Here is a 14,151-nt window from a genome sequence, read left to right on the forward strand (position 1 = left end):
AAGCCATTCAGTTCTGGGCTTTTGTTTGCTGGGAGTTTATTATTATTATTATTAAAAACTCAGTTTCACTACTACTGACTGGTCTGTTCAAATTGTCTATTTCTTCTTGATTCAGTCTTGGCAGGTTGTATGTTTTTAGAAATTTGTCCACTTTTTCTAAGTTATCCAATTCATTGGCATGTAACTATTCATAGTATTCTCTTATGATTTCTTGTATCTTTCTTGTATTGATTGTTATTTCTCCTCTTTTATTTCTTGTTTTGTTTATTTGGGTACTCCCTCTCTTCTTCTTGATGATCCTGGCTAAAGGTTTATCAATTTTATCTTTTCTACAAAAACAGCTCTTGGTTTCATTGATCTTTTCTATTGTTTTTTGATCTCTATTTTTCCTCCTTGATCTTTATTATTTCCTTCCTTCTGCTGACTTTGGGATTTGTTTGATTTTCTTTTTCTAATTTTTTTAGATGATAGGTTAGGTTGTTTATATGAGGTCTTCCTTGTTTCTTGAGGAAAGCCTGTATTGCTGTGAACTTCCCTCTTGGAACTGCTTTTGCTATCAATACATTCCATAGATTTGGGAGTGTTGTGTTTCCATTTTCATTTGTCTTGAGGTATTTTCTGATTTCCTCTTTGATTTCTTCATTGATCCATTGGTTTTATAGTAGCATGTTATTTAGTTTCCACATGTTTGTTCTTTTCCCATTTTTCTTTCTGTAATTGATTTCCACTTTCATACCATTGTGGTCAGAAAAAAGACTTGATATAATTTCTATCCTCTTAAATTTGTTCAGAATTATTTTGTGTCCTAGCATGTGATCTATCCTGGAGAACATTCTACGTGCACTTGAAAAGAATGTGAATCCTGTTGTTTTGGGATGTAATGTCCTATAAATATCTATTAAGTCTAACTGGTCTATAGTGTCATTTAAGACCACTGTCGCCTTATTGACTTTGTGTCTGAATGATCTGTTCATTGATGTAAGTGGGGTGTTAAAATCCCCTACTACTATTGTATTATTGCCAATTTCTCCCTTTATGTCTGTTAATATTTGCTTTATATATTTAGATGCTCCTGAATTGAGTGCATATATGTTAATGAGTATAAATCCTCTTCTTGTATTGATCCCTTTATCATTACATAATGCCCTTGTTTGCCTTTGTTATAGTCTTTCTTTTAAAGTCTATTTTGTATTGCTACCCCTGCTTTCTTGTTGTTTTTGTTTGAATGAAATATCTTTTTCCTTCCCCTCACTTTTCAGTCTGTGTGTGTCTTTAGCTTTGAAGTGAGTTGCTTGTAAGCAGCATATAGAAGGGTCTTTTTTTTTCATCCAGTAAGCCACCCTATGTCTTTTGATTGGACCATTTAGTCCATGAACATTTAAAGTAATTATTGATAGGTATGTACTTATTGCCATTTTATTACTTGTTTTCCAGTTGTTTTTGTAGTTCTTCTCTGTACATTTTTTCTTCTTTTTATTTCTTCCCTTACAGTTTAATTTGAAATCCATTCATGATAAAAACTCTCATTAAAATGTATATAAAGGGACCATATCTCAACATAATAAAGTCCATCTATGACAAACCCACAGTTAACGTCAGGCTTAGTGGTGAAAAGGTGAAAGCTTTTCCTCTAAATTCAGGAGAAAGACAAGGATGCCTACTCTTGCCACTTCTATTTAACATAGTATTGGAAGTCCTAGCCACAGCAATCAGACAAGAAAAAGAAACCAAAGCCATACAAGTTGGAAGGGAAAATTAAAACTGTCACTATTTGCATAATACTTTATATAGAAAACTCTAAATCCTTCACCCAAAAACTGTTAGAACTAAAAAATGAATTCAGCAAAGTGCCAGGATACAAGATTAACATACAGAAATCTGTTGTTTTTCTATATCTAATAATGAACTATCAGAAAGAGAAAGTTTAAAAAATTCCATAAAAAAGAATAAAATACCCAAGAATAAACTTAACCAAGGAGGTGAAACAACTATACTTTGAAAACTTTAAAACACTGATAAAATTGAAGATGATACAAAGAAATGAAAAGATATCTTGTGCTCTTGGATTAGAAGAATTGATATTCTTAAAATTTCCATACTACCCAAAGAATCTGTAGATTTAATGTAATCTTTATCAAAATACCCATGACACTTTTATAAAACTAGAACAGGTAATCCTAAAATTCATATGGAACCACAAAAGACCCTGATTTGCCAAAGCAATCTAGAGAAAAAAGAACAAAGCGGAAGGTTTCACTCTCCCAGATTTTAGACAATACTATAAAGCTACAGTAACCAAAACAACCTGGTACTGGCACAAAAACAGACACATACATCAATGAAACAGAATAGAGAGTCCAGAAATAAACCCACACATCTATGGTCAATTAATCTTCAACAAAGGATGTAAGAATACACGATAGAGGAAAGACAGTCTCTTTAACAAGTGGTGCTGGGAAAAATGTACAGTTACATGCAAAACAATGAGATGAGAGCACTTCCTCACACCATACACAAAAAAAATTAAAATGGATTAAAGAGCTGAGTGTAAGACCTGAAACCATAAAACACCCAGAAGAGAACATAGACAGAACACTGTTTGACATATTATAAATTGTAGCAACATTTTTCTTTTTTTTTTCTGTCTCCTAAGGCAAAAAAATTAAAGCAAAAATAAACAAATGAGCCCTAATTAAACTTAAATCCTTCTGTACATAAAGGAAACCATGGATTAAAAGAAAAAGACAACCTTTGTAATTGGAGTTAATATTTGCAAATAATATGACTGGCAAGGGGTTAATATCCAAAATATATGAACAGCCCATGCAACTCAATATAAAAAATAATTAAATAATTGTCAGAAGACCTGAATAGACATTTTTCTAAAGAAGACATACAGATGGCCAACAGACACATGAAAACATACTTAACATCACTAACTATTAGATAAATGCAAATCCAAACAACAATGAGATATCACCTCACACCTGTCAGAATGACCATCATCAAAAGGTCTACAAGTAATAAATGTCAGTGAGGATGTGGAAAAAAGGGAACACTGTACACTGTCAGTGGGAATGTAAATTGCTGCAGCCACTTGCAATATGGAGGTACCTCAAAAACTAAACAGTATGGAGATTCCTCAAAAAACTAAAAATAGAATTAACATATGATCCAGCAATTCCACTCCTGAGTACATATCTAGAAGCCTCAAAAACACTAATTCAAAAAGATATATACACCCAATGTTCATAGTAGTGCTATTTACAATAGCCAAGATATTGAAACAACCCAAGAGTCCATCAACAGATGAACAGATAAAGAAGATGTAGTGGGTATACACACACACACATACGAATATTACTCAGCCATAAAACAGAGTGAAAATCTGCCATTTAGAGCAATGTGTATGGACCTAGAAAATATGCTTGGTGAAATAAGTCAGACAGAGAAAGACAAATACCATATGATATCACTTATATGTGGAATCTAAAAAATAATACAAACAAATGTATATAGCAAAACAGAAACAGATTCACAGATATAGAAAACAAACTAGTGGTTACCAGTAGGGAGGGGGAAAGCAGGAGAGGCACATTAGGGGTATGGGATTAAGATATACAAACTGCTATGTATAAAATAGATAAGCACCAAAGATATAAGGTATAGCACAGAGAATTATAGCCATTATCTTGTAATAAGTTCTAGTGTAGTATAATCTGTAAAAATACTGAATCTCAGGTATATAGAGACTATATACCTAAAACTAATATAGTATTGTAAGTCAACTATACTTCAATTAAAAAAATAAAAATTAAAAAGAAACAAGACTCAACTATGACTTACGTATAAGAAACTCACTTTAGATCTAAAGACACACAAAGACTGAAAATGAAGTGATGGGAAAAGATATTCCACACAATTGGTAACCAAAAGAGAGCAGGGGTGGTTGTATTTATATCAAACAAAATAGACTTTAAGTAAAAAAGTCACAAGAGACAAAAAGGACATTATATAATGATAAAAGGGTCCACTGACCAGGAAGATTTAATAAGTATCTCTATCCCTATCTGTCTATCTATTTATCTATCTACCTATCTTTCTATCCCCAACATTAGAGTACCTAACTATATAAAGCAAACATTGACACAACAGAAGGGAGAAATAAAGAGCAATACCATAATAGTGGAAGATTTTAATACCTTATTTTAAATAGTGGATAGAAATAATAAGGAAATGGATAATTCAAACACCACTATAGACCAAATTGACCTAAAAGACATACAAAAAACATTCCATCCAACGACAGTGAAATACATATTCCTTTTAAATGTATACATATCTTTCTCCAAGATATATCACATGTTAGGCCACAAAATAAGTTTTAACAAATCTAAGAAGATTGATATCATCGCAAGTATCTTTTCTACCCACAATGGAATGAAACTAGAAATCAATAGCAGGAGAAAAACTGGAGAATTCACAAACATGTAAAAATTAGGCAACACCCTCTTGAACAACAATAGGTCCAAGAACTCAAAAAGGAATTTAGAAAATATCTCAAGACAAACAAAAATGAAATCACAAAATACCAAAATATATGGGATGTACAAATACTGTATTAAGGAATTTCATAGCGAAAACCAGCTACATAAAAAAAGAAGAATGATCTCAAATCAGCCACCCAACTTTACATCTCAATGTGCTGGACAGTGATTTCATTCTCACATGTACAGCAAGATGACAACAATCTGGCCAAAGCAAGTAAGATTGCCTGCATTGTCCCTTGCAGCGTATGTGGAGAAGTTTCGAGTTAGCAAGCTGACATTGTGTATAAAGTATGGTAATTGCTGCCCAATAATAAAGACCAGAGAAGCAATAAAAATAGTAGTAGCTAGCATTTATTGAGCACTTACTATATACCATACACTGTTCTAGTGTTTTACTTCTGTTAGTGGATTTATTCCTTACCATAATTCTGTCAGCCAGATGCTATTATTTCCCTTTCACAGGTGAAAAAACTTAGATGCAAAGAGGGCAAATGACTTCCTCTAGGAAAAAAATATATATATTTATAGGTTTTCGAGATTAGGACCTGGACATCTTTGCATGCCATTACTCTGCCTACCTATGAATATATTAGGTAGCCCAGCAAGGGGGTCTTAAGGTTGCAAGTGGAGTTAAGGCTGCCAATCAGATGACCTTGAAAAGGTTATCCTATATTATCCTGGTTAACTCAGTGTAATCCTAAGGGTCCTTTAAATGTGGAAAAGGGAGCAGAAAAGTCAATGTCAATGTGAAAAATACTTGACTGACCATCACTAGCTTTGAATATGGAAAAGAGCTATTAGTCAAGAACTTTGGGAAATTTCCAGAAGTTGGAAAAGACAAGGAAATGAATTGTCTTTTAGAAAGGATACAGCTCTGCCACCATCTTGATTTTAGCTCAGGGAGACCTATTTCAGACTTCTCAACTTCAGAATTGTATAATTATTACAGAACTGTGATAAATTTGTTTTGTTTTATTAAAGACATACATATACATACACACCTATACATATGTGTGCATTTGTATTTCAGTGTCAGGAGGTGATAAACTCTATGAAGAAAACATCAAATTTGGTTCAAGAGTTATGGATAGGAAATGCTATTTTATATGGGGTGGTCAGGGATGAGGTAATGTTTAAAAAGAGATTTGAATGAGATGAAAGAGCAAGATATCTGGGAGTCAGACATTTCAGATGAGGAAAGAGCAAGTGCAAGCTTCTCCAAGTCAGAAGTGCACTTCACATCTTGAGAAATAGCAAAAAGTCTAATAGGCCAGGGGCTTCCCTGGTGGCGCAGTGGTTGAGAATCTGCCTGCTAATGCAGGGGACACGGGTTCGAGCCCTGGTCTGGGAGGATCCCACATGCCGCGGAGCAACTAGGCCCGTGAGCCACAACTACTGAGCCTGCGTGTCTGGAGCCTGTGCTCCGCAACAAGAGAGGCCGCGATAGTGAGAGGCCCGCGTACCGCGATGAAGAGTGGCCCCCGCTTGCCACAACTAGAGAAAGCCCTCGCACAGAAATGAAAACCCAACACAGCAAAAATAAATAAATAAATTAATAAACTCCTACCCTCAACATCTTAAAAAAAAAAAAAAAGAGTGATGTTGCCTATTAATGAACTAAGGGTACACTTGAGGAGTTATCACCCTTAAAAAAAAAAAAAAAAAAAGTCTAATAGGCCAGAAGGTTAGCCAGAGGAAAACTGTGGGGTAGGGATACTGTTGGTGGTTACAAATGGGATGGTTATCCTAATGATTTCTGGAAAGGGAGTGGGAATGAAGGTAGAATGGGAGACCTTTTACTTTTGCCCTATTATTTATGTTTTTTGACGATGATGCACTACTTTTGTGTTTTTAAAGAATTTTCATTACAACACAGCGGTACAAGAAATCTGAAGCACAGAAATGACAAGTGTAAACATGAACAATGTACTGGCAGGGTTTATATAACCTACTTGGTTCAGTTCAAAAATTGAGGGAAAGGGGTAAGAAAGAATCAAACTATGCTGTTGTTATTCTAAATTATTATCTATTTGCACTTTTACACATTTTTACCTGCTGAGTCTGTATACCCACATCAGTTACAATGTGTATTTGTGTGTGTGCAGGCAAATATGCTTGCTTGAAACTCAAGTATTCGGTATAAAGGGGAATTTTTAGAAGTACAGAATGAGGAAGATTATTAAATAGCCCACTTACAAATCTGTGCTTACCAGAACATCTTGAGGGTACTAATATTATGGAAACCCACAGGTACTTTAGCAACATGGAGTACAATTGAGCTCATGGGATTTGCAATCAGACTGCCTAATTTCAGACCTTGGCTCTACCACTTTTCAGCCTAGGGACCTAGAGAAAGTCATTCACCCTCTAAGTTTTTCTTCATGTGTCAAAGGGAGATAATAGCATATGGCTGACTGAATTGTGGTAAGGAATAAATCCATTCGTAGAACTAAAATACTAGAGCAGTGTCTTGCATTTAGTAAGTGCTCAATATACTATTACTGTTATTGCTCCTCTGTTCTTTACTATTGGGCTGCAATTCACATACTTTATACACACTGACAACTTGCTAACTCGAAGCTTTTCTCCAAATATGCTGCAAGAGACTACCCAGGCAATTTTATTTGCTTCAGCTAGTTTGTTGTCACATTGAATGCCTGTGCAAATGAATCACTGTAACCCTCCATGTTTAAAAGGGAAATAAGCCAGAACAACTTACTACCCCTAGGCAATAGAATGTGGTCCAGTTCCATTAGCCAGTACTTTCTCCTGGTGACTGCTTTTCTGTTTAAATATTACTTAAATATTTCATCAGAACTGATTTTACCAATAATCTCTGAAAAACAAACAGACTTCATGTTCCCAGGACAAAGTTAAAACAGACTTTATATAACATGATTGCAATTGAATCTGATCTCTGGTCTTTATTCAGCTAGGTAAGACTATAACTTTGAGGAAAACATTTTAAATATTGATCAAAGTCAGCCCTGATTGGTTTTTTGATTTCCTCTAGTCTTCTCTATGGGGGTTTAAAGGCTTTGATTTAGTTTTAAGAGTTTTCCATTTACAACCTAGATGATTTCACACAAACTTCTCAACTTCCTTGAGTCTTGGTTTCCTTGATTCCGTGCTCAAGGATTGCTTTTTAATGTCTGTGAAAATCGCAATACAGTCTATATCATTCACTGTCTCACCATTTTGTGACAAAAGCAAGAGACAGGATTATCACTTTTACCCACTTGCATATGGAAAAATTAAATGACTTTCCTAAGTCATCAACTAGGTCTTTGGGCTAGGTCTTTTAGTTCCCTTCAGACTATATCATTTAAGTTAATAGAATAACAAATGCTGTTCTTTAAAAAAAAAAAAATTAAATAGGTCAAGACCACAAAGTGATTCACAAGACTGATAAATCTTCTCTGTTATAGGTCAAATGTAAGAATTTTTTAAACATACTATCCATTACACAGAGACTGCTTTATTTTAATCACATTTATAAGTATCTTTTTGTCCATCAAGAATCAAAGAGAAGATATCAAAGTCTTTCTAAATTTTCAACATTAATAAAGTCTTAACTAGAAATGTCACCAAAGACCTTTTATTCAGATTTTAAGATTGATTTATATCAAGATGTATATCATTGTGTTAATATTTTAATGTATGCTTCAGTTGAAAACTCTAATTTGAAATATAATGTTCTTTTAAAAAACTGGCTGCCTTTTCTTTAAATCAAAATTCTCCCTTTACTTATTTTAGTTTGAAAACATGAAACGCATTCCACCTTGAATCCATTGCAGTAGTTTCTAGTTTTCCTTTTCTCAGAATGTTGTGCCTCTGCTGTCTTACTCAAATGTTGATTCTGGTCCATCATTGAACTGCAGATATCATGTGAATGTTTTCAATTTCTGTCGATGTTTCGTTCAAAATGATCACCTTTTTGGAGAGGAAAGTTATAATTTATTTCACTTTAACAATTCAGAAATGAGAAAAGCCTCAAGGTCAACATCAATCAATCAATAATTCCACTAATATTCATTCAGGACCTACCATGTCCTGAGCACCGGGACACAAAAGGAAACACACACTCACACACACACTCACACGTATACAAATTTCTAGCTTTAGCGAGATTGTAATTTGGGAAGATAAATTTATGGAGGGGAACTTAAAACAACAAATAAATAAGGTAATATAGAATCACACACTAGATTGGATTAAATAAATTATTAGCAATTACCTATTAGAAATAAAATTTTGTTATATTTTCTGTATAACTACATTATAAGGTTTAGGAGGGCAAATAAGTGTTTAATTCATCTTTCTGGTTTTACAAAATGCCGAACAGTACCTTGCATATAGTAGATAGTCAAAATGAATAGAAAAATAATGTAATTAATTACCATTAGAGTGGCCTAAAAAGGTTTCAGAGAGAAAATATTAATACCTCTGGAACCAGGCTCAAAAAGCAGAGAAAGTTTGGATTTGTTAAGAAGAACTTAGTGTATTCTAAGTACCTGGCAGAGGGACTATGGCCGTGCTTGAACTTACCATCACCATGATTCCACTTTATTTTAATTTTGTTTATTTATTTTTGAAGAGAGAGTATATTTGAAGTTGAAAGCACAAAACATCAAAAATGACATATAGGAAAAATTCTCCCTCTAACCCTCATCCGGTTTCTCTTTCTGAGGAAGAGTATTATTAGCTTTCAATGAATCTTGTCCAGAAATATGATATGCATTTTTAATTAAATACACAATATTTTCCTTTTTTAACACAAATGGCAGCATACCGTTACTACAGTTATCTGCCTTTTTGCTCTGCTTTATATACTTAACTTTATATTAATATGGCTTACTCAGTTTTCTTATGGTTGTAGGGTATTCCATTGTCTATAGTTTATCTACCTAGTTTTATGTCTAGGTAGGATCTAATTTAGATTAGGTTGCATCCAATTATTTCATATTAGAAAAATTTCTTAATATGTCTTTTGATTTATGTGTGATCATTTCTGTAGGATAAAATTCCTACAAGTGGAGTTTTGAGGTCAAATGTAAGAGGGATTAAATTTTTGTGAGTTATTAAGCCCCTATCTTAAAGACTAGTAAAATGAATCAACTTATTTCTTAGATTTGCTCTTTTTTGTAGAATAGTGTGTTCTTCACTGAGGTTTAGAAAATGTATTCTTATTTATTCATATGTGCATAATACATATTTATGTAGCAAAAAATACCTATTTATGTACAGAAACAAGCATAAACATAGATATATTATTATTAATAGGGCACTAATTATACAGTATATTTAATACATGTTCTATATACAGTTGATTCTCATTATTTGCAGTAGTTGTGTTCTATAAAGTTCTTGCAAATGCTGAATTAGCAATTACTAAACATTGCTCCTAGGGGAAATACAGGGTTTGGTTCCTGTTTGTCTGTGGTCACAACATTTTTGTCAACCAATGAATACATAACCTTGTTTTATGTTTCCTTCCTTTTAGACACCTTATTTAATTCGTATTATTGATCACTAACATTGAATCTGTGGACAATAGCACTTTGCAGCTCAAGCCTGAAGGAAGCTTATGTAATTCATGTATCTTTTCCATCAGGCACATCACAGCTTTCTTGAACTTAGGAACACTAGACAGCACTTCAGCATTATGCTTGAGAGTCATTTTAATAGCAAAATCACCTACAAAAAACACACAAATGAAAAAAATGGCTCTAAGTAGACTGTGAAAAGGTCACTTGTTTCTATTACGAGAGCAAAAACAAGAAAGCAGAGCCATATCTTATGTTTTGTCCAACCTCAGCTGAGAACGTTCATGTGGGAGAACTCAAATTTTTTGCCACTCTCTGCAGGTATGTGAATGACCATGAAAGAGCAGCAGTATTGATTTGAGGGTTACAAATCCATTTTAGTGAGTAGGAAAATTCACAAATACAGAATCCACAAATGATGAGGATCAATTGTATATTCTATTCATTAATTCATGCAACAAGAATTTATATATATATATAAAGTCCATCAGTATACATAATGCATATTAAATGGCTAATGTACAAATACAGAAATGATAAATATCTGAAGATATTATCACTTGTGTGTATATGAATGTATATAAACATACACATGAATGCAGAAACCCACACCCATGTACATCTAAGTGAATCCTAGTTATTCTATACTTCTGGCATGTGGTCCATATATACCTGGACCTCTTCAGTTACTGAGTGAAGTGGAGTGAGGAGGGAATCAGTAGTACGGTCCCAAAGTCACAGGCAGTCTTTTGATAAATTTTATGTCATTTTTACATGAACACCTCTTTCTGTATCTTTGTTCAGGACTTAAATGTTAGGAAATCATTTTTACCACTTCATCCTCTGAATTATTTGAAAGGTGGATAGTCACCCTTTAGCTTTAGTTTTTTGTTTGTTTGGTTGGTTTGGCTACTCAACAAACATTCCTGAATGCTATGATCTCACCACTCCTATCCTTGTTGATTGCAGTTGATTAAATTATTGTCCTGTCTCCCAGCCTTCTCCCTTTCCTATGCATATCACATCCATCCTTAGAATCTTTCAGAGGTCTCTTGTACCACACAAAATAAAACTCACGTATAGTATGTGATATTCTTCCTAAACTAAAACCAGCCTTTGTTTTTAGTCTTAATACACCCATAAACACTTTCCACCCTATGGAACTACTGTTCCCAGAAGAAAGGTCTCTGCCCACCTGTACGTTTCTTCTTAACCTGTAAAGTTCTTCTTCATCTCTTGTTTGTAATTCTACCCCAACTCACCCCTCTTAGATATTTTCCCGTTGTTACTCCCAGTTGAAATAACCTTTCCCACACTGCTGCTCCACTGGACAATATCCCTTGTAATGTAGTCATTCCTTTTCCCTGTATTTCTACTACTTTGCCAAACAGACTGCTAGTCCACACCTCTCTCCTACATATTGGGGAAAAGTATCCAGATAAAAGGTTGGAAATGTAGGCACTTTTACCTTATTTCTGAAAAAGATGAAATTATAACAAATCACTACATAATAATTAAAAGGTTGAAATATCAGTTCAGAGTTGACTCTAAACACCATATTTTCCACATCACCATGGCATTTTAAGCCTGACTTGAAGACATTTAATAAATTTTTCTCTGGACATCTTTTTTTTCTCAGAGTTCTAAATAGCTAACATGTAAATGAATTTTGGGGATGCAATAAGTTTATAACATAAACCACGATGTTCTATAAGACAGGCATTCAGATGTAGCATTGCACCTCTTCCTTGAATAATAGTACAGTCCAGTTCTGCTCCCTTTTGATTGGGGTGGAGCAGAGGGAAGAATCTCACCAGCCTCTGCTTATCTGTGCAAGCTTTTCCTATTTGGGTGATCATAGAAAAACAGTGCAATCCAAGTGATCTACCATGTACAATACCTGTGCTACTAAGGAGGGAAAAAGGGAAAACAACATTTACTAACTTCTTAAACCTTTTATAGGTCTGTAAATAATTTAATACTTTTTAATTAAATAACATTAATAATAATTATAAGGGTAGCCACCTTCCTGAGTTGGAGAAGGGAACTAATATTTTTGAGTCCTTAGTTTGTGCCAGGAACTGTGCTGAGCAGAATTTTTTTCTCATTTAATCAGAGATAAAATCATCTAGCAAACCTCTTCTTTTGACCTCCCCTTGAGTCAAATTTGAGTTGAAACAAGGAAAGTTGAGGTAAGTGGCTATGAGGCACATCGCATTTCTTGATGTTTGCCAACTAACTCTCCAACCCACATTATTTTTTCAGACTTGAAGTTCCACTTGAATAGAAAGTAAAAAGAATGGGACTTCAGTCTTTATTTTTAAATTATAAATGTCTGATTTTCTGTATTTTATTTTTAAAAACATCAACCTGAGGCTCAGCTACCTCTAGAAGGGATAATTAATAAGGTTTAAAGGTTTAGAACATAAGGGTGTAGAAGACACATAACATAAAATATGTAATATTTATCATGTCCATCAAAACAATTTTTCCCCTTGAAATTTCTGGAAGTTTCTCACATACAGGAAACATTGAAATTCGAGAATCTCAAAGGTTCTTACCTGGACTTAGGATCCTACAGCAATGGCCACAGGTCCATCCCTTTATCTGTTGTTATAGTCTCTTGTTAAATAGTTGGCTGGTTATTTTTTTTTACAGTCCAATGATGATTAACTACCTTCTTAGGTCATTGTCCCAGGCAAATAGAAGAAAATTAACTACTTATCCTAAGAATCTCCTCTGCATGCCTGTAGTTTAAAGATTATGTTAATAATTTCTCAGAATTTACAAATTACTTGTATGTAAAAGTTCAAAAATTAAGCTTTACTTCTGAGAATAATTTACATTTGCTTACTCAATTAAGTTGTTTGCATATTTTTCTTTAAAAATACAAATACAACAGATTATCCAAAGTGATAAAACAATTCCACATAGAAAAGGCTGCAAGGCAATTTTAAATATTTGTCTACACAAGGACCTACTATACTATACTGTACTATATAGTACAGGGAACTCTGCTCAATGTTATGTGGCAGTCTGGTTGGGAGGGGAGTCTGGGGGAGAATGGATACATGTATATGTGTGGCTGAGTCACTTTGCTGTGATCCTGAAACTATTACAACGTTGTTAATTGATATACTCCCATATAACATAAAAAGTTTAAAAATAAATAAAATAAAAAATAAAAATGGGGAAAAATTTGAAAAATAAAAATCTGTCTACAGGTTCCTTTAGCATACAAAAAATCAAATATACTCTTTTGTTTGATATTTGGGTGCAATTCTAATATGATGTGTCTGGATACCGGATGTCCCATATGGAATAGTAAAGTGCCAATTCATTACAAGACAGGTCTTCTAAGTGACAACATTTTTAAAGATGATGAAAGTCAAGACTACTGTGCATAATAGGTGTCTTATATCAAGGTATACAGAAAGCAGGTCACATTATTTCTTTCTATTCACTTGGTTTTTAGGGACGGGGAGACCTTGACACAATTGAACATTTTCTTGGGGTTCTTGAAGTTTCATGCCCTCATTTGTTCATTCAGCAACTCAAATGTTTTTGAATCCCTGCTATACCTCTCTACCTCAGATATTGGGCTCTGCTCTGGAGGTGTACCAATGCAAATAAAATCCATACCCTTCTTCTCTCACGTGAATAAATAATGTGTATTATATATGTTTTATACATATATGTTATTTATTCATTATAGTTATATATAGTATATAATATATGTATGTAGAGATGTGTGTGTATATATATATGTGGCTATCATATATAGATAGCAATGTGAATGTATATACATGTACATAGATATGCACATACACATATGAATATATATACACACATACATATATAGCAATGTGAAGATGCATATGTGAAAACACAGTTAGCCCTTATCACTCCTGCAGGACAATCCTTGATACAGCTGCAACAATATTTATTTAAGTCCTATATCTCAGTTATTTGATAAATTGGTTCAATCCTTGGAACTGTTGGAATCATGGGAAGAATCAGAGACTGTGGAGGGGAAACGTTAGGAAATATTTAAT

The 14,151-nt window shown here is 33.8% G+C and overlaps 1 protein-coding gene across 1 annotated transcript in view; it reads right to left on the reverse strand.

The window, feature by feature from the left end:
• Positions 1-12,678, reverse strand: part of LOC309812440 (solute carrier organic anion transporter family member 1B3-like) — a 68,499-nt gene extending 55,821 nt beyond the window's left edge. Inside the window, exons 1-2 of the mRNA XM_082636232.1 lie at positions 12,658-12,678; positions 8,332-8,483 (exon numbers count right to left, since the gene is read on the reverse strand). Coding sequence (XP_082492358.1) covers positions 8,332-8,421 — 90 coding nt within the window. The 5' untranslated portion in view covers positions 8,422-8,483; positions 12,658-12,678. The remainder of the gene's footprint in view (positions 1-8,331; positions 8,484-12,657) is intronic.
• Between the last annotated feature and the right edge of the window lie 1,473 nt (positions 12,679-14,151).

This window comes from Mesoplodon mirus (genome assembly GCF_964341445.2).
Source record: "Mesoplodon mirus genome assembly, chromosome: 11".
NCBI classification, from domain to species: Eukaryota; Metazoa; Chordata; class Mammalia; order Artiodactyla; family Ziphiidae; genus Mesoplodon; species Mesoplodon mirus.